The sequence below is a fragment of the Microtus oregoni genome, unplaced genomic scaffold (assembly GCF_018167655.1).
Source record: "Microtus oregoni isolate MIOR12 unplaced genomic scaffold, Mior012 000002F_ref0000024, whole genome shotgun sequence".
NCBI lineage: Eukaryota > Metazoa > Chordata > Mammalia > Rodentia > Cricetidae > Microtus > Microtus oregoni.
Genome location: NW_024543061.1, coordinates 27,213,388 through 27,234,296, shown reverse-complemented (window position 1 = coordinate 27,234,296; position 20,909 = coordinate 27,213,388). Strand labels below are relative to the sequence as shown.

Below are 20,909 nucleotides of genomic sequence, written 5' to 3'. Positions count from 1 at the left end.
AGGTTGGAGCCCAGAGTCATGGATGTCTTTCCTGTCGTGGAAGAGACAGTGGTCTCATTGTTGGGATGACGCAGTCTTCTGGGTGGCAAGTGCTGGGTTGTTGTTGTTGTTTTATTTATGCCCAGAGGCTTTGGGGATAAGAGCAGGAGGTCACACAGGCCCGTGTATTTATCTGTAAGGCACAGGAGTCATTGTGAATCATCTCTAACGACTCACTCTGCCCTGTAATTGTGAGGGAGAAGTTTGTCTTGAGACCCCCTCCCCCAACTACCGTTGTTTCCTCAGTTGTGACAAGACACACCAGTTCTTCCAAAAACAATGGTCCACGCCTGTGTACTGACTGGTGTCATCTTGCCTGGGGGTCTTCATTCCCAAGGAGCAATGCAATGGGAGGCACCCAAGACTGTCTTCCCCGAAGAGAGCATAGAGGACTCTAGACAGTGCACTCTAACTGCTCAGGGTGGATGCGGACAGCCGGTTTCCTCCCAGAGTCCCCTCTGCTACCTGAAGGAAAATTTACCTGGGAAGCCTAAGGGCGCCCCAGGGTGAGGGTGGCCACAGCGGTCAGACCTCAGGACCAACCATCAAGTCCTACGAAAACAGACTTCAAAGCCACGATAAGAAGAAGATATGTAATGACAGACTGAGCCTCCTTTCATCTAAACATCTGGAATCTCCAGGATACAGTAATTACACACACACCCCAAGAAGGAGGAAGCCATGCTCGTCACCATGGCCGGGCACCTCAGCTCCCTAGGAGCCAACACTGACTCTGAACTAGGCGTTCCGTGGGGTCCAGCCGCAACCCTGTCAGTGCGTTCTTATGTCAGGTTCTGTACCTGGATTCACTGCTAAAAATGATAAAACTTGGTCTGGCAAGATGGCCCAGTGGGTAAAGGCACTTTGCCTTCAAACCTGGTGGCCTTAGATCTATCCTCAGGACCCACGTGGTGAAAGGGACCAGCTCCGGCAGGTTGGCCTCTGACCTCCACAGGTGCACCAAGGCATGGGCACTTTCTGCCTCCAAATAGAGAAGGTGTCATCCCATTTTTTAAATGGGAGAAATGGGGGCTGGAGAAAGGGCTCAACAGGTAAGAACTCTTGCTAATGTAATCATAGGGATTGGGGCTTGGATCCCAGCACCTATATAACAAGCTGGGCATCCTCCTAAAAGCCTGAATTCCAGCTCCAAGTGGGGCAGGAGAATGGTTGGGATTTCAGCCCAGCTGAGGCTCAGAGAGACCCTGTCTTATAGGTAAAGACAGACAATGTCCCAGGAGCTCACTGATGTCTTCTTCTGGCCTCCATGAATGAATGCACAGGTACACACATCTACATGTACACAGACACATATGTACCACGAACACTCGCAAAAATAAAAAAAAACTCTTTTTTTAAAAGGTAACTCGTGAAAACTAGAGCCTTGTGAGGTACCGGCAGGTGAAGGTGTGTGAGGACCGCCCTGCTTCAGGAGGACCGTGCACCCGTTTTGCAGTCCTCATGACTGGCACTGTGAGCTGGGAGGGAGGCTGGCTGGCCTGCAGGCTGCCAGCCAGGGCTCCTAGATGGGTAAGGAACTCTAATGGCACCGATTGCCGGAGTCCCTTGGAGAGTTCACTCACACAGAACTAGGTGGGAGGAGGCAGAATTCCTGTCCCTGGAGGCCACCCTACCTTCCCTGCCAGCCCTCAGGCTGTGATACCACAGCCCCATTTCCTGGTCACTAGTGCTTACACAAGGCTTAGTCAAGATTTCTGGGGACCTGATAGCGTGTGCGGAACAGCAGAGATTGTCCTAGATTAAAATGTTATTGTATTCCTTTGGAAACCCCCACAGTGGCTTCCGAAACCTTCCATCTAGGAAAGCCAACTCATTCTAACCTCAATCTGGTCAGGGACAATGACAGTCATTTTCAAAATACTGTTCTGCTGTGTGCTTGCTGCCCTCCCCAGGGATGGAAGAATGTTATTCAGGGGGTGGAGGTGGGATGGGATGGAAGTCGTTCCTTCCTTTGCTGTTGAAAAGAGGGACAGTAATCTGAGAGGAAGCTGGGACTTCCTCGCTCCTCCACGGTCACTTGGAAGAGGCAGCTCCAATGGAGACTTGGTTGCACTGAAGGGTCAGGCGAAGGGTAGGTGCATGGGCATAGGAATACAGGGTGTTTGGGACCCAGCTTGGTGTTCTGAGCCCAGCAGGTGGGGCTTGCTAGGCAGTTAAGGCCAGGTTCAAAAATATCCTTGGAAGGCACGCCACAGGGAGAGGTGTGTGAAAACAAGCAGTCCTTAGGGGCATTTCTGGATTAGTGGGTGAGTGCGCCCCCTGGAGGCAGTGCAGTAAGTCCTGAACATGGTATCAAAGTTTGCCCATTCACTGGGCATGGGAGCATCTGCCAATTTTCTGCAAGACAAATGGCTGCCCGTTGAATACCCCATATCTAGTGAGAATTGAAGGCGGGAAGCACGGGTTTTCAAAAGTTGTTTTGTGGTTAATGTGCAGGGTTGGGGCCAAACTCAAACAGGGGAAACCTAATGATCAACAGGGCTCCCACACTCCTTTATTTTTCTTTTAAGCCCTTGTTGATGTACACCCAGGGGTGCTGGTGGTGATAATAACAATAGCTAATATATTTCTTATCTCAGAATAGCTCAGTATGTTCAGTAGAGTAGAATCCCGGTAAGAGGGAACCACTGATGTGGGATGTTCTTCTCTACCCTGTGAATATGTGTTGCTTTTATTGGTTGATGAATAAAAGCTGCTTTGGCCTATGGCAGGACAGAATCTAGCTAGATGGGAAATCCATATAGAGCTGCAGGTGAAGAAAGGCAAGGTTGAGAGAGATTCCAGTGAACCACAGGAGCCACAATGTACCAGAGAACAGGCAACACCACAAAGCCACATGGTGAAACACAAATTATTAGAAATGGGGTCATTTATATGTAAAAACTAGCCAGTAAGAAGCCTGAGCCATTGGCCAAGCAATTATAATTAACATTAAGCTTCTGAATGATTGTTTTATAGGCAATTGTGGGACCAGTGGGCAGGAAAGAAACTAGACGCAGCAGGACCCAGTGCGACAGAGAAAAACTTCCAGCTACTGTTAGCTTTGCTATACAGGAGGACACAGAGAGGCCAGGTAGCCAGTAAATGACAGTTCTGCGATTTGAATCCAGCTTGGCTCCAGAGCTCCCTCGGCCTTTCCCTGACAGCACCCCCATTCCCAAATGAGACATGGGGCACCTCACAGCAGCACTGTGTACCCAAACGCAGGAGGGCTCTCCTATGAGGGCAGGCATGCCAGGATTTGTGAACATAGGCTTGTTGCCCCTTCTTTATCCCAAAAGGTTGAGAACCTACAGAAGTTCGGATCAGGGATGAGAGCGAGGAGCATACACCTCTGCACCTCATCTGCAGACTGGAGGAGGGGCAGTGGGTGAGCGATGCTATGCTGTCCCGCAGCTCTTCTGCTCCGCTGCTCTGCAGCTGTTCATGCTGGTGCCAAGAATGGGTGTGGAGGCACAGGCCTGTAACATTGGCTCTTGGGAAGCAGAGCGCAGGGGGAACAAGGACAGCTAGAGCTGCACAGAGAGAGTCTGACTCAAGAATAGATAATGAAATTTAAAAAAGCCAGGTAGTGGTGGTGCACACCTTTAATCCCAGTACACAGAGGCAGAGGCAGGTGGATTTCTGATTTTGAGGTCAGCCTGATCTACAGAGTGAGCTCCAGGACAGCCAGGGCTATACAAAGAAACCCCGTCTTGGAAAACAAAAAACAAAACAATCAAATGAAAAAGTAAAAGGAAAGGAAGAAGAAAAAGAAAGAAATAAGGGAAAGAAGGAAGGAAGGAAGGAAGGAAGGAAGGAAAGAAGGAAGGAAGGAAGGAAGGAAGGAAGAGAAAGCAGAGGCCAGATCCTACCTGTATTCCAAGATGAGCAGGTAGGTCTGGATGCTATTCACAGGCAGGACAGCAAGTCCACAGGCCCAGAACAAGAGGCCATGCCAGCAAACACTACTGCCCACAGTGGGAGAGAGGAAAACTGCCACCCTACTCCCAACAGTCTCCCAGAAACAATCACAGTGTTGGCACATGGCCAACCAGCAGGATGCAGGGACCTTCCTATGTGCCACCAGAAGTAGCATCCCCAAATGCAATCTGTGAGAAAGAAAGTGGACCGAGAGCTGGGTCACCCGGGTGATGTGATGGGTATTTTCGTGGCACTCCAAGGAGGAGCACCGGAAGGGCAGTGACAACACAGTCAAGGGCCAGCCTTGTCCCCACCTGTGCTGGTCACCCGCCCCCAGCCAGCAGCAGAGTCGATCTAGATGGCTGAACATGAAGTTTGTGACCAGGATCCAGGTCCACTGCTGTGACTCCTGGTGTGTGTAGATCAATTTAAGCACCAGGTTTTGATCTTTTCTAGCTGGTTTGTCTGGCCTGCACCAGGTAGGGCAGAGGACGCTGTCTTCTTCCCTCCTTCTGACAAAGCATTTCCCCTGCAAGTATGTGGCCAAGCTTTGGAAAGATTGCCTTTTCGGGAACTCTCAGAGGGTGACCTGGCCTCTCTTTGGGCAACAATGGGGTCTCTGTCCCGGGTCCCCATGTTCTGATTACCTCAGGTATTATTTCTCCATTTTACAGATGAGGAAGCTAAAGCTGGACCCAGGTGACCTAAGGGCTCACCTCATACCATGAATGGCCCTGGCTCCTGTGTAGTGATCTGTACCATGTCTAGGTTGAGCTGGAGGCATTGGGGTGACTGCCCCCACGTGGGTACCAGGTAGTGTGTGGTGTTCAGGTCCGTTCTGAGATCTTAGGTGAGTGAGGAAGCTCATTGTTTTCAGTTAGTCCTTTTGCTAAAGAGAAAAGAGAGAAGCTGTACAGGACAGCGTGATAGTGCAGCGGGAAGTGGTGGAGTAAGGACAAAACCCCGGGAAAGCGAGGAGCTGCTGCCATCCGGTGGTCATCTTGGGTAGTGGTCATGAATTTAACGGATTGGTGGCCTGGCAAAGTAGTTGTTACCTGGTGGCTGGTCCTTTTTCTTTTTCTTTCTTTCCTTTTTTTTTTTTTTTTTAAATAATGACTCCACAGCCATTTGAAATGAATGTATATTCTGTTTATAGGCTATTTGCATGTCCACTAAACCAGTAAGTTTTTATTGTTACATTAATCAAACCTACTATATTCACACACGCACATACAGACACACATATGCATGTGTGCATGTGTAGGCACATATTTATGTATATTTTATCTAGTTGGTGTGGAGGTGAGGAGGCACAGAACCTCCCATTTAAAGTTGTAAATTATCCATTTTTTCACATTCCCATTTATTTTATCTTCATTAAAAAGTAAAAGCCATCATCTTTCTTTTTGCATTCATTTGTTTTATGGGTGGGAGTCCCACAGTGCACAGGTGGAGGTCAGACAACTCTCCTCTCACCATCCCTGGGTCTCAGGGATGGAACTCAGTTCCTCCGTCCTGGAGGCCGGAGCCTCTGCCCACTGAGCCCCTGCCCTCCTTTAGTTCTGAGAGCGCTTACATTGGGATGAACTTCTAGGTCTGAGCTTGTCCCCGTCCATTAAAGGCAGCACTCCACTCTTCTTCCTGACTTTGTTTCCAACAAGAAATGTCTCTTATCTTCTTTGTTCCCAAGCACATACTGGGGGTTTTGTTGCTGTTGTTGATGGTGGTAGTGGTGGTGGTGGTGGTGTGTGTGTGTGCGCGTGCGGTATGCTTGTGTGCATTCATACATGTGTATGCACCTGTGTGTGCATGCATGTGCATATATATGTGTGTATTGTGCATAGGTATGTGATATGTGTGTGTTGTTTGCATGCATGTGTGGAGTATGTACACAGGTGCATTCAGGGAGTCCAGCAGTGTGTACTGGTGTATTCCTCCATCACCTCCATCTTTATTTTTGAGACACTGAACCAGGAGCTCATGGACTCAGTGAGGCTGCTATGAGTCTCCACCTCCTAGCACTGGGACTACAGAGGTATACTGTCACCCTTGGATTTTAGTGTATGTGCCGGGGCTTGAACTCAGATCTTAGTGCTTGCCTGGCAGGCACTTCACCACTGAGCCCTCTCCCTAGCACACCAATTCATTTTTCATAGTTATTTTTATCTTTTATGATTTTGGAAGCTATATAGTCTTTTAGAAAAAAATCATCTTTAAATTTTTATGTTACCTCTAAGCTAATCATTGCCATGGACTCGTGTTTGTGCTTCCTTAACTTATAGGATGAGGTGAATTAATGCAATGTTCTTCTAACGATTTAAAAACTGAAATAATGTATTAAACCTCTCTTTTCAATGAGAAACTTAGCATGTTTTACCTCTATTCTCCTCCCAGTTATTATTTATATTTATTCCAATAACTATTTTTAAAACATTTGCATTTGGTTTGTAGGTGAGACATTAGCCTTAGGGTGCATATTTAATTACTCACTAACTTGTTGTAATTACTGGGTATTTATACTGATTTTCCAATCATGTTAGTCCCAGCTGCAGGTATTCTTAGGTGGCTCTGGGACTCATGTCTAGACCTATCTTACGTTTTTCTCAGTCTGCTTTAAAACATGGTAGATATCTTAATCAAAGGCTTAGTGAGATGCTGTAGACCTTAGCTCCCCGCTTGCACTGGAGATGCCCCGTCACCTTTCATATTTCTAGTAAGTAGGGGGCACTCTGCTCCCCCTTCTGCATGTCTAGTAACTTCAGGGGAAACATGAGGAGGACACGGCTCCAATCACTGTCTTTAAATATTTTATTATTTTTAAATCCTGTGTGCATGTGTATCTGCACATGAAGGCAGGTACCCACAGAAGGCAGAAGAGAGCATTAAATCCCCGGAGCTGGAGTTACAGGCAATTGGGAGCTACCTGATGTGGGGCTGGGAACCAAATCTGAGTCCTCTGAAAGAGGAGAAAGTGCTCTCAACCACACAGCCATCTCCCTAGCCCTGCTGTCATCCTTAAGCCACAGCAAAGGGGAACAGAAATGCCCACATGTCTTGCCTGCTCAGGGTGATTTCAGCAAAGGTGCAGGACAGCTTTGGATCAGGAGGGGCTTGGGTGTCCTTCCTCTCAGGTCCATAAGGAGCTGGTGGAGGGGAGACACCCAAATGGGAACAGAGGAAGATGGGACTCTGGCTGTGGGTGCTGGGTGTGGGATAGACCTGCCTGGAGTAGAGGCCTGGGCTGAGGGCAGAAGCATCTTTTGTGGAGCATAAATTGGGGTCCTGGGACCATTGATGTAGTGGGAACAAGGTTTTTTGCACTTGGGCTTCATCAGGTGTGAACTTAAGGCCTCGCAAGTCCCCTTGTTCAGAGCCCGTGGCCTCATCTGTAAATAGCTGTAGAATTGACCTTTGGCTTCTGGAGCTAAAACCAGATGGTCTGTACAATATGCTCACAAGGTATCTGGTCTATGTGTATGGATGCTTAGTAAGGGCTAGGTGATTCGCACCCTCCTCTGGTGTGGGGTGGCGTTCATGCATGCGTGTGTGTGTGTGTGTGTGTGTGTGTGTGTGTAGTACAGAGGTTGACATCAGGCATATTTCTCAATCACTTTCTACTTTTCTTCTTCTTCTTCTTCTTCTTCTTCTTCTTCTTCTTCTTCTTCTTCTTCTTCTTCTTCTTTTTTGACAGTGCCTCTCACTGAACCTGGAGCTCACCGGCCAGTGAGCCCCAATAATCCATCTCTTCCTTCCCAATGCTTGGGTTTCAGGCACAGCCAGCCAAACCCAGGTCCTTGTTCTTGTATGGTGAACACTTTACCAACTGAACCATCTCTGCAGTTTGTTGGCAGAGGCATGCTTGTTCATTCCTGGTCACCCAGATTTGAAATAACTACACAGAAACTGTATTAATTAAATCACTGCTTGGCTGCTAGTTTCTTATTGGCTAGCTCTTACATCTTAACTCATTTCTACTATTTTAAATTTTACCACGAGGCTTGTGGCCTACCGGCAAGGTTCCACCTGGCAGCTCACATCTTTCGCCTCTTGCAGCTACATGACATCTCCCTGACTCTGCCTACTTTCTCCCAGCATTCAGTTTAGTTTTCTCGCCCAGTTCTACTCTGCCCTATCACAGGCCAAAGATGCTTCATTATTCATTAACTAATAAAAGCAACACATGTACAGAAGGACCTCCCACGTCACCAGTTCCTCTTCTGTACATTTTTTAAAATACAGAGGTAGGAGAGGACAGAAGGAGCTTTTCCTCTTCCGCTCTCCACCCCAAGCTCACACCCTTTCCTCTTCTGGAGTGACTTCTCTCTCCCAAGCTGCTGCCAGTCTCACAGCTGCCTCCATTCTGGCCTCCACACCTGCAAATGCAGGGACAGCCTCCTCTGTTGTGCCTCTCTTATCTGCTGCAATGCAGCCTCCACAGCTGTGCTGGCCCCACCCAGTCTCTCTGTGTGCAGAGGACTCTGCTTCTTGACCTTCCCTCACCAGAACTCAGCAAAACCATGTTTATCTTTCTGCATGTGAAAAAGGCTAAAGTTCCCTGTGTGACCCACATTTCTACATGCGGGCCCCCTTTCTGACTTCCACCTCCCCAGGAACCCCAAGTAGCCGACACAGATGGGTCACACACATTGGGAAGTCAAGCACATCTGGTTTACTAGGGTAAGGTCTGCAGGTGAAATAACAGCACACACAGAGAAACCCATGGGCAGGGTCCACCCCAAACACAGTCAGATACCAAAGCAGAAAAAGGCCTTTGGAAAGTTCTCATGAAAATCAAAGGGAAGCTTTGTTGCTCATAGATTCAAACAGAAAACCATATAAAACCAACCCATAAATATATATATTATATATGTATATTATATATATAAAATTGCAAAATAAAACCCAAGAGCCTAACCATCCAACTGCACATCAGTGGCTCAATGTGTTAGCATAGAGAAAGGCAGAACCGTTTGTGGGGATGATGTATGATCTTGGGGGAGGGCGGCATGTCACAGCACAGTGTTACATGGAATCCCTCTTCAAAACCTCAAAGTACTAGGAAAAGCCAAACACAGACAGCCTATATACAAGGGAAGACAATAAGTCATATTCTTATGTGACGATTGTCTAACAGACATTTCACCACCACCACCCACACATCACTCACAAGACACCGCACTCCCTGGCCATCCTGGGTTCCTGGGACCCTGCACCCCGTGGGTCCTGCTAGGTGCCTGTTTCACCCACTTTGCTTAACCCTTGGACTCGGGACCTTTAGCAGTTCAAGGAACTTACAGACAGGGCAGTCTTGTGCTATGAGTCACCAACCACAGTAAGACCCACAGACACGAGATGGCACTGACATGGGGGTCTGGAGCTTCCCCAAATGTATTGTCATCATATAAGGTTCTGTGACATTTCCCAAGTGAGACCCTCTGGCTTAGGTCCAGCTGCCACTTTGATTCATGTTAAAGGGGCCACAGGTTGGTTTTCAGGAAAGAAGAGTTTAGGTCCTTCCCAACATTTCTTGAGTTCTGGTGATGTCATCTCTGCCCAAGAGACAAGAGAAGTATCCTCAGGGTCCAGCCTCACCAGGTGCTTGGGGCAGAGAGGGTGAGGAAGGAGCTGGGGGCCCATGGAAGATTCTGCCTTATCAGGCACCTGGGCCCTCCCGGCATCTTGAACCTCCTTTATCTCTGGCCCCAAGTCTTCAAGGGGATGACTCAACTTGTGGGAGAATCCTGAAGACAACTGCCACAAGTGTCAATTTGGCAAATCCTAATGTCACCCATATGTGAAGGAGGTAGGACAAGACTTCCATACTCTCTAGGGACATCCAGTACTGAGTCTTGCTAACTGTCCCCCATGGAAAGCAGCCCTCAAGGGCACTGCCAGGGCAGAGACAAGGAAAGGTGCTTTGTCCGCTGAAGGATGTCCCACTGTGTGAAATCCCCACAGACCTCCGGACAAGGTGGCTTCCCCAGTGAGGACAGAGGGAGTCAAGAGCCTTGGGAACAGAGCTCTCTATGTGGCCTCATTTCTGACAGGAAGAGCACCGCATCCTGGTTGGACAGGGCTCTGGGATGCAGTCCCACGCAGACACAGTCACTGTGGCTGCCTCTTCAACATTGGAGGAAGAGGATGTGCACACAGAAAACAAATGGACGTGTTCGAGAACTTCAGTTGCCTCTGGCCTTTTGTTCTCTATGAAATCACATGCTTCAGACCATCATGCAGGCGTGATGTCCTATCACATGTCCTGTAAGCTGTGAGGTGCCCTGTCCTGTCCACGGGCGTGGAGGGCATATATCTAGCATTTCACTCAGGTCTCAGTTTCTGAATTATATGGGGGGCGGGTCAGAGAGTTTAATTGGTCTTAGTGGCAAGAAATGTAAGAAGCCTTAGGCCCTCTCTGGCCACAGTGGATGGTAACTATGCCAAGAGCTGGGGTATCTGTGGGGCTACATGTATAAAATGAGCAAGGGATGAATGCGTGTTTCAATAGTCCCATTCAGCTGTCAGGAACTCATTACCTTTGGCCTAGAACTAAGACATAAAACTAACACTTATGAAAAGGCCTGGCACAGTGGCCTCCACAGGGTCATGTCCTGTCCCTAAGCAAACATAGGTCTAACTTGGACACTCAGGGGTGAACGGTTCTTTCAGAACCATTACAGCATTTTCTGCTCACACCAACAGGAGCTGTAGCCCTGTTGTCACAAGGCTAGACGCCCCGCCATCTTCCATGTTGTCATCCCATGGGGCTAGGTTTAGGTATGGTGTCTATGATTGGAGGGCTCAGAACAGTGCCTTACCATGGGTTTGTAAGAGACTTGTGGTCCTCAACCATGTCCCTCACATCCTCTGTCCACAGAGCAAGGACTTCACACTTATTACCAAGTAGCAGCTGACCCTTGCCATGGCTCAAGAGGGACCAGACCTTGGGTCAGCTGATAAGAGCCCAGATGCAGGCTGGAGCCAGAGCATCTCTGGGCAGGTCTCCCTCCCTCCCCAGTTTGGGGGATGGTCACACAAAATGGGTAGCCCCCATAGATCACAACCGTTCCCAGTGTGTGACATCACAGGAGCTAGGGTCGCCTCTCTCTGTCCTAGTCCTATGCACCTGTACGTGGAAACAGGTCAAGAAGCCGCTTTGTTTTTCTCATCAGCTGGTCACACGGTAGCACCAACACTCCTCTCAGGAGCAATTCTAGTGGCTCAGTGAGAAACAAGCCGATGCCCGGTAAGCTCTGAGCTTACAAACACCCCCTCTCACCAGTGAACCTTGAATCGACTCTTACACAGAGCCAGAGAAATGCCCTGTCTGGCCTGCACAGCTGTTTCTACAGTCTCAGAGTTGTGCATGTCACATCCTTTATGTACAAGGGAAGAAGGAAATTGACGAAATGTCTTTATACTCCCATGATCTCATCCCAAAGCAAAATAGGGCCCGGGGTTGTGAACCTAGCATCGTTAGCTATTCCATGAAAGGGATTCTGAGCTAGAAACCCACTGCAACAGTGAGGAGAACACAGCACGAGGCCAGCCAGCAGTCTCTCACACTCTCCACGCGGCCACGAAAGGGACTCTCCAGTGCACTTCTAGTAACGATTCTACCCTAATTAGCAGTCCTCATGCCCAGGACATGGTAAAATTCAGATCTCCCCACTGTCTACAAGTCTTCCTATGACCCAGCCTTGCCCACCTGGGATGTCACCACTTCTGTCACCTTTCACGTAACACTATGACAATACCAAGAGGCCCAGAAAGACAGGATGTGGAATCCCATGCTCCCACATCCGTCCACCTCTGCTGACTTACCCCCCAAAAGTTCCTCTCATTTTAAAACTAATGCAGCCATCAATTTTCCTGAAGGCTTCCCCGTGCCCATCACAGGTCAGTCTCTGCATACCCTGCCTGCTCTGTAACTTGTCTGCATGTCTCAGATGCTCATAGATGCCTGTTTTCTGAACATACAAGGAATAAACAGATGGGCAAGTATGAGCTAAACCATGACTTTGACTCCAATATGACACTACAGCAAAGCTCGACATTTTAACCTTAGCAAACCTCACTGTCATAAAGATAAAAAAGGGAGCATGTCGGGCAGAAACAACAGACTTCATCCTGAGCACCAGCTCACACAAGCGCCATCTCTGCAGGGTCGATGTGTCTCATCATTTTTTTAAGTGTCTCACATGGTTAATGACTATTCAGAGAAAATGAATGAATAAATGTGAAAATTATTTCTAAGAGGCAGCTCCTATAGGAAGATAAAAGCTTCTGAGCATTCAGGCAGGGGCACTGTGTTGTCTATCATTAGACTTGACCCAGCCAGAAAGCAGAGCAAACACAGGACCTGGGCAGCAACCACAGTTCGGCATTAGGGTCTCAGATCTGCTCAAGAGACAACAGCCAAGGGTAGTGGGATTTCCTGCTGCAGCCATAGGGTTCAGCTCTCTGTGGTCAAAGGCATAGATCTTACCACTACCGCTGGTCAGCAGGAGCTGACCGCATCACTTAGGCGGACAACAGGTGATCTAACATCATCGCAAGTGCTAAAGCCACACAGCCAAGACCAGTTGCAGAAATGGCTAATGGGTCAAAGCCACTGTCCACTCACCGCGGCTTGGAAGAGCCAGCACTCGGTTCAGACTGACCTGGGTTCAAACCCAGCCTTCAGGTCTTGCTCAGCAAGTCAGTTATCCCTGAAGGGGTTCAGTTTCCTTTCAGAAAAAGGGAGGAGTCGGGATGACAGAGGGTAAAGCCTGTATGGTGTCTGTAGATAGCAGGTGTGCAAAGTGAAAAATGATGAGTCAAGGGATGTCAAAAATACCTTTACAGTAATCGGGACAAAAAGGAGGAGTGCTCCTTCAAGATGCTGTGCTTTAAGGAAGATGGACTGTCTTAGAGCCAGAAGTGCTCATCAGCCAACAGGACTCCTTGGGAGGATATGGAAAACCAGTGTTGACTTTTAACATAACAGCTGTACCTATTACCAAGTCTGGGTTGCAAGAGTGAAGGGGTTGGGAATGCCAGGCATGTCTCTGAGAGTTAGTGAGAGAATCTGACTGTCCTCTGCTGCACCTTCTGTGACTCAGAGTTGGGACCCAAAGAACCAAGGTCAAGATGCCAAGAGTAAGATGCTCTGGTCTATGGGCAAGGGCTCTTGGGCATTTGGGAAGGCCAAAGGACACCTGACTGCCAGGTGCAGGCCTGCATATTATGCAAAGCCAAAGCGGCATTTGACCTTCCTCGCATAATTCAATGCCAGCACAAGATTTAGATGCCCTTGAATTCCTGCCCTACGCATGAGACTTTTTCTTATGTTACAGTTGGGTTTAATTTTGTAGCCCATGAGATGCACAATATAGACAGGTCAGGATCCTAGCTCTTAGATTGATAGCTCTCTGTCCAGTCATTAAGCTGACTAGGCTTGCCTTCTATCTGTCAGTTCTTAGGGTTCTTCCATCCATCACTCAATGGGTTCCATGTCAAAAGCTCAGGATTAGTGTTTGGAAAAGTACAAGCTAAGCCATCAGCCTGGGGATAGAAGATTAATTTCTATTGGGAGGAGGGGGAGCAGGTCAGTCTGCCTGGTTACTTTGAGCAGGAGGAAGGGACCCAAAATGGAAGAGAAGAAGCATGGCTTCTTGCTGTGGAGACAGCTCCATCAACAAGAGGCAGGTGTCCTGGGAAGAGATGGAGTTTACTCAGAGGAAGCCTTGACCTGCGAGCATTTGTGACCATTCCTGGTGCTCGGCTTTCCTGCCCTGGGCTCAGGCTGGCAGGCGGTGTCCTGACAAAGGCAGCCCAGGACTAGGCAGTGTTAAACGGAGGACAGAGCACGACCATGGGAGTCAGGAAGCTCAACTTTACGGCAGGCTCTACCACCAACCAACTGTGATTGTGGGCAAGACACCTGGCTGCTCTGGGAAGGCTGGCTCTAAGCTCCCCTCTGAGTGTGATCCCAGGTCCTTCTCTGTCCCTTGTTGGCCCTGTGCTCCAGGGGCAGAGTTGGAAGAAGGGCAGGGAAGGAGGGCAGGGATGCAGCAGGAGCCGCAGATCAAGATTCCACCTTCTCCTTCTTCTTGCTCTTCTTCAGGAAGGAGGGGGTTCGGAATTTCTTTTTCTTTTTGGAGGGTGATTTGGAGGGCGAGCCCTCTGGGGACAAGGGGCCACTCGTAACTGACTCGGTTTTGTCCTTGTAGCTGTCACCATCAGTGTCAGCATTGGTGGTCATCTGGCCCAGTCCTTTGCTGAGGACCTCTTCTGCACTTGGCTCCTCCTCCTTCCCGTTCACCACGACCCCTTCCTGTTTTGTTGGCTCAGGTTCCGTGGTGGCTTCGCTGTCTTCTGTCTTCTTGGCATCTAGGAAAAGACCAGAAGACCCAGCCTGTAAGATTTCATGAAGGCGAGTGTTCAAGGGGTGAACAGAACCACTTCTAGGGGAGGTCTGGAGTCAAGGGTGGGCAGGCTGGCATGGGGTGGGAGCAAGGGTCCTGGAACAGAGGAGGGGTGGCATTCTCACCTCACACCACCTGCCTTGGGGAACACAGCCTGGGCAGGCGGTGCTCTGGGTTCTTGTCTACATATGGAAACACATGTTGGTTTCTGAACAAGCACTTAATTCAGGCATTGAATGAGAATGAGGCGGCACACCCAAGGGAGGAGAGAAGCTGTGGGCTGCATGTCCTAGTCATCTCGGTGCAAGCGTTGTGATAAGCAGCCCAGCCGCACCAATCAAAACATGATGATCACAGGTCTTCATACCATCACAGCAGCAGGGAACATAGGGAACCAGTGTCTTCCCAGGGGGAGAAGAGGAGAAACAGGAGGGATCCAGCATTTCCATAATACACTCAACAGTCCAAAGGGGTCCTTTCATTCTAGTGGCTGCCAAGGCTCAGGATCACTAGGCTCCAAACTCAAAGGCAGCATGCTTAGTCCCAGGTACTAAGGTCCCTTGCTGTCTCTTCTCCCGAACATGTAGTTTTTAAAACCTCTGTGTAAAGAGGAAGGAGGGGAACTATAATGCCGCAGACACTGAAATGGAGAAAGTGACTTAAAGAGTGTCTGGCCCCCTTCTCCCCATTTCACAGCTCAGAATGGGAGAGGCACACAGTGCGGGATCAGGTCCTGGCTTCTGCCTCCACATGTTTCCCATCCATGGGTGAGAGGCCTGTTGGTGTGTGTACAAGTGTGCTGTGTCTGCTGAGCGTAACTGGGAGGTGTGTGAGAGGTGAGCATTTGAGTGTGGTGTAGATTGTGTATATATGCGTGTGTGTGTGTGTGTGTGTGTGTGTGTGTGTGTGTGTGGTGGGATCCTGGGCATCACCATCAGAAGGACTGGCACATGCTCTGCTATATGGGAATGGGAAAAATAGGGGAAGAGGACACTGTGCTGCAGAAGTAGAGTCCACGCTGCAGAGTGACTTATGACTACAGTCTGTGTAGATGGGGTGAGCTTGGGGCAGTCAGAACAGGCTGGCTCAGCAACCTGGCAAGCTCTTACAGTGAGGTCTTTCATTCCTTCTCAATCCATCATGCCAAAGTTCTTTCCAGACCCGCCTGAGTGTGGGTTCTCTTTTAGTACTGGAGACTGGCGGCTGCCGTCCATTCGTTCCACTTTCCAGACTGGAGTCTGTCAACATCCACAGCCCTGACTCCTGTAGCCCTAGCTCTGGTCCCCTCACCTCCTTGTGTGTTCCCAGGGCTGGACCCGGCAGTACACCTCAGTGCCATACATCTGTTGGGACATGGTCCTCCCTCTCTACCTTTGACTTGGTTTTCTTCACCGTCAGTCCCTTGACCCATCCCTGTCACCCAGGTTCTACTCTCTGGGGAAGGCCCTTCTCTCCTCCCTGTGTTTGATCTTCCTCTAACCCCAGTGTCGGGTGCTCATTTACACTGCCATGTGCCGTCGGAACAAAAAACTCTCTCTTACTTCCGTGCAGCCATCTCTGGGTCATCAGCAACATGACTGAGCATTTCTCTGTGTGAGGCCAGATGCAGATTCCATAGAGGATGCCTGGTCTCTTCAGGAACATGCTCATCTTTCCAGCCTGGGTCAGACACATGACTTTTGGCCTGGCCTGTCACTTAGGCAACAACAACAAGGGAGATAAGGGGATGGCCTGAAGTGAATTTGGGAAGGTGCTTCTGAACTTAATGTCAACTAGACTGGCCAATATCCCAGAGCATGCAGGACTGGTGACTGCCATGCATGGTTTATATGTCCATAATGAAAAGAATGTTCTTCACCATTGCATGCAGAAACCAAAGAAAGGCTCAATAAAGGTTGGGGAGAGTATCATTCCTGATCAGTGCTGACACAGAGCCAGAGTATCATGCTGGTCCACGAGGCACTCAAAGAGCAGAGCAGGAAGCAGAGGGCAAGCAAGCAAAACAGCCTTGTGAGGCTCTGTGAGCAGGAGACTGGCCAGCAGAGCTCAGCACCAGTTTCTGTCCTCATTTAAATTCCAGAGCATCAGTGTCTGAAAGAATGTGCAAATGCAGTCTGTCTCCATGTTTGGCCCTGAAGCAGATGGTAGGCACAAAGTGTGTGTGTGTGTGTGTGTGTGTGTGTGTGTGTGCATGCCTCACACATGTCAGGTAAGTACTCTGCCACTGAGCCACACCCCCACCTCTCTAAATTCCTGTTTTTATCTAGTCATCAGGCCATTTTGACATAAAAGGACCATTGACTGCACAATGGGACACTTGGGTTCAGAATATGCTCCTTTCACTAACTCACCTTGGCTAAGAGTCAAAGTTCCTCCAGGGACTAGATATCCTGTTGGCATGTGTGATAGCTCAAATCCTAGTGTGCAGAGCCTCTTGGTATTGACAGACTCGTGCAGCCCCTGTTGGCTCCACAGCTCTTGTAGCAATCAGAATGCAGGGAAGTGTTGCAGAGGTGGGCTCAGGCCAAAGACCTAAGAGGGTCTAGAAACTTCTGCCTGACAGCTTTGGGAGACATAGGCCACCGTGGATAAAGTCAAATGACACCAGTGGAAAATGTGGAGGGTAGGAAGAGCGAGGGTGAGACGCAGAGACAGAGACCCAATTCAGTCACCCCATTGTCCCCACTGAGCCCTGCTTCTTCCAGTACCTACTGAAGCACCAGACATGTGTGCACACTGTCTTGGAAGTCTTGGCCTACCCGTGCTCATAGCTGATTATGTGTGGTCTTGGCTGATGTCACACAGGACTGAAGAGCTGTTGAGCTAAGCCCAGTCAACTCTAGCCAATGCACAGAAGAACTAGCTCACTGTGGGCCATGATTGCATAGTGATCTGATGCTACAGAACTAACCTGCCCAAGTCTTGGAGGCCGACAACATCAAGGACTAGTAAGTTCTCACAAATCAAAGAGCACAATCATTAATAAAAATGGACCTATGTGAGCACACTGCAAAATTGCTCATTTTATCCTAACACACACTCACTCCCTCTTGGAGGCCCACAGCTGATGTCAGCTATATTCTTTGATGGATCTCCATTTTATTTATTGAGTTAAGGTCTCTCAATTGAATCCAGAGCTCATCAATTGGCTAGAGCAGCTAGTCAGTTTGTCCTGGGGCTCCTCTACCTTTGCCTCTTGAGTTCTGGGATTACAGAGACTGCCATGCCTGGTTGGATTTCACATGTCTGTGCAGCAAGCACTTCTATCCATTGTGCCGTTTCCCCAGCCCTTTGAAGTGTTTTGAGTGGCTTATTTGAAATAATGGATTAATCTGTGAACATCTGACATGAAACAGGAGCTATTTCTTTGCAGCTCAGTCCATGGGGACTGCAGTCAGTACAGATTCAGATTCCGGAAGATAGATGAGGACTGACATTAGGAGACACAGCAGGAGAGGACCTGGAGCACAGTGACAGATGGCTGGAAACAGTTACCCTTCATCTAATGGACAGGACACATGTGGAACACAGCTACTGTGCCAGAGTCTGTCCTGCCCGCTCCAAGGAGCTGCTCCAGGCCATCCAGCCCCACCACCCTGCAGCGCACATCTCCACCATGTTGTGTAAAGTAGCTAGGAACCTAGTCGTCTGTGGGACGTAAAACTGTAACTTTTGTTACTCTACAACTATAGCTATAGTTGTAGAGAAAACTATAGCTTCTGTTATTCTACAACTTAAGCCCTTCTCAGGCTCTCCCTGCATTTCCTTCCTGCAGCCTGCACACATGTGCTAATAGACAGACACTGGTCAGGTCCTCTGCACAAATCTACAAGGCTTCTGAGGCCGAGAGAATCCAGGCTCTGCTCAAAATTCTAGAAGAGGCTCCTTAGAGGTGGGGCCTCTAAAGTGGGGCCAAGGATTAATTCCTGTTGACCATTATGCTCTCCTGTAGCTCCCTCCCTTCTCATGGAACTTGTTTCCTCCCTCCCTCCCTCCCTCCCTCCCTCCCTCCCTCCCTTCCTCCCTCCCTCCTCTGTGTGTGTGTGTCCAAGTCCCTTACAGGAAGCCTAATCCATGCACAGCACAGGTAGAATTGGTCATGAATTTTACATCCTAGAGACTTTCCAAAGGTGGGACTGTGAGAACCAAGAAGAAAACCTCGGGGGAAACAGATTTCTTGTGAAAGCTTCTCCCTCCCTATTGCGAGTGCCAGGTGAGGTAGGAAGTGGCCTCTCTATACTTACTACAGAGATAAGTATTCAGACTCGGAGGAAAGTCCTTTGATGAAGGCACAAATGGGAAGAGAAAGGAAGACATTGTGGACAAGTTGACAACACACCACGATGAGACATAATGAACACACAGCCAGTAGAGAGGAGGGAGGGACATCCACTTGGGGCTCTGGCCTCAAGCAGATGAGTTTTCTCCAACAAGGCTGGACCTGTGAGCAAGGCAGGGGTTGGCTTGGAGAGGAAGCTCAGGGTGGAGGTGCTACCAGAATCACATATGTGACCTGTCACTTAGGAAGGGGATCCCAGAAGCCCAGCTATTCTCTGGATAGCATGGTGCCCTCTCTGGTGGAGTTTCTCAGGGCACCCAGTGGAGCAACATGGTGGTGGTGAGGGGCCACGACAGCATTGTTACCAAGTATGCCTTAATCACAGTTAGTTCTTAGGTTCAAATTATGCTTCAAAGTATGCTTCAAAGTATGCTGCCACCAACACTCCCTTTAGACAGAAAAGAACTGTAGCAAGGAAAAGCATTTGGCACACAAGGAAACACACACAGACTGGGTCTCTGAACTACCAAAATTGGCAGTTTGGTTGGGCCTAGAATTGCTATTGTCTAGAGTCGTGTCTCTCTAATAACACTGTTTTCAGCTGGTTCATATTTCCGAGTGCTCTGGACAAATGCTGAGGGTGGGCTCCGGGCCACAGAACCACCTAAGTTCACCAGGGGATCCCAATGCTCATTTAAGACTGACAGTGCCGCCTTCAAGTCATGCCCCGAGAAATGCAGTCTCGGACCTGGCAGAGCAGAGCTTTCATTTTAAAGAGATCCTTCCCCACATCATCACCTGAGGACCAGATAGGACAACTAGCCTTCTGGGGAGGGGCAGGCTGTGGGTCAGTCCTTTATCTCTGCCTGGAAGGGCTTTGGTCGCATCAGCATAGCTCACTAGTAAGACAAACTGAATTTTGTCCAGATTGTCTGGAGCTGCCCGAGAGGAAGCGTTTCCTGTGGGAGCAAGGCCACCCTCCCCTACAAACCCTTACCAGCTATCAACAGTTCTCTACAGTGTGTGACCAACCACCCACTCCCCTCACAGGTGCCTTTTGAAGGCTGCCAGCTCCACTCACCCTCTGAAGCCTTGGAAGGAGAAACTGCTGGGCTCTTGGTCCCTGCCTTCGTCGGACTCTGCGCTGGAGACGCAGGTGTGGATTTTACGGGTGATCCAGGTTCTTCCGTGGCTGTGTCCTTTTCCCCTGAAAAATAACAGAAACCCACTTTAGCACAGAAGTCACAGAGAGACATGGGGGGGGGCGTGAGTGTGAAACCCAGTGCTTTTCTACTTCGTCACTTCTGGCTGGAGAGGTTTTGGGCCCTCCTTTGCTCAGATTTACCCCTGCTCGTTCCCAGGGAGGCTAAAAGGGGGGCAGTCAGAGTTATACTTCAGCTTGTCTATCTTACTCCTGGGAGGAAGTAAGGTGGCAGGAGAATGCTGTGGGCCAGTCCAGCATCCGACTCTGCAGGTGTGGCTGAAAAGGACCAGCCACAGAACACATCCACAGATGGAAGCAGAGCCCCCACAACTACTGGCTTAGGAACACCCAGAGCTAACTCACACCTTCCTTCCAAACAGTCCCTAGCACATTTTTTCTACTTTTTCCAGCTGGCACATTTGAACCCCAAGCAAGAGGAAAGTAGTACGTGAAGAGATGTCTAATCCTGGGTGAGAAGAAGGGGTGGTGGAGGCCCCCAGTCAGGGAAGTTACACCTTAGTTTAAGTGGGTTTCAGGCCCAGGTGATCTTGAAGCAAGGAGGTGAAACAGCTCCATTGTGCGGAGCCGAAGAGGGAGAGAACGCCTTTCACTCAGAGAAGGATCTGAGGTAGAGCCTGTGGGGTAGATGATTTGGTTCAGGCTAGCCCAGATGGGAACAAAAGCATGACCCAGCAAGTCAAAACATCAGGAGTTTCAACACAGAGGGACCGGTTGGACTCCAGCTTCTGAAGCAAGGAGAGTGCCATCAGCTGATGGAGTCCTGGCCACTGTCACACCTGTCTCGTTGCAGCTAACACCAACCTGTTGTTTACCGGCCTTTGTCTTAATCAAAGGCACAATTCTAAGTACTTTACAAGTACTAACTCCTTCCTATCCAGTGGAGCAGGGTCAGTGGAGTCATGCAGGTGCCTGTCCATGCAGCTGTGAGATGGTGGATCATATCTAGCTATATTCTGCTCATGGTGCTATTTGGTGATGGGGCAAGAAGGTCCTCACCAGGACCTCAGACCACAGCGAGGAGTCTGAGCTCTCCTCT

General features: G+C 49.3%; 1 protein-coding gene across 1 annotated transcript in view; it reads right to left on the bottom strand.

The window, feature by feature from the left end:
- Positions 1 to 8,614: 8,614 nt before the first annotated feature.
- Add2 (adducin 2) overlaps positions 8,615 to 20,909 on the bottom strand; it is a 121,195-nt gene continuing 108,900 nt past the window's right edge. The window contains exons 16-17 of the mRNA XM_041630655.1: positions 19,730 to 19,855; positions 8,615 to 14,334 (exon numbers count right to left, since the gene is read on the bottom strand). Coding sequence (XP_041486589.1) covers positions 14,030 to 14,334; positions 19,730 to 19,855 — 431 coding nt within the window. The 3' untranslated portion in view covers positions 8,615 to 14,029. The remainder of the gene's footprint in view (positions 14,335 to 19,729; positions 19,856 to 20,909) is intronic.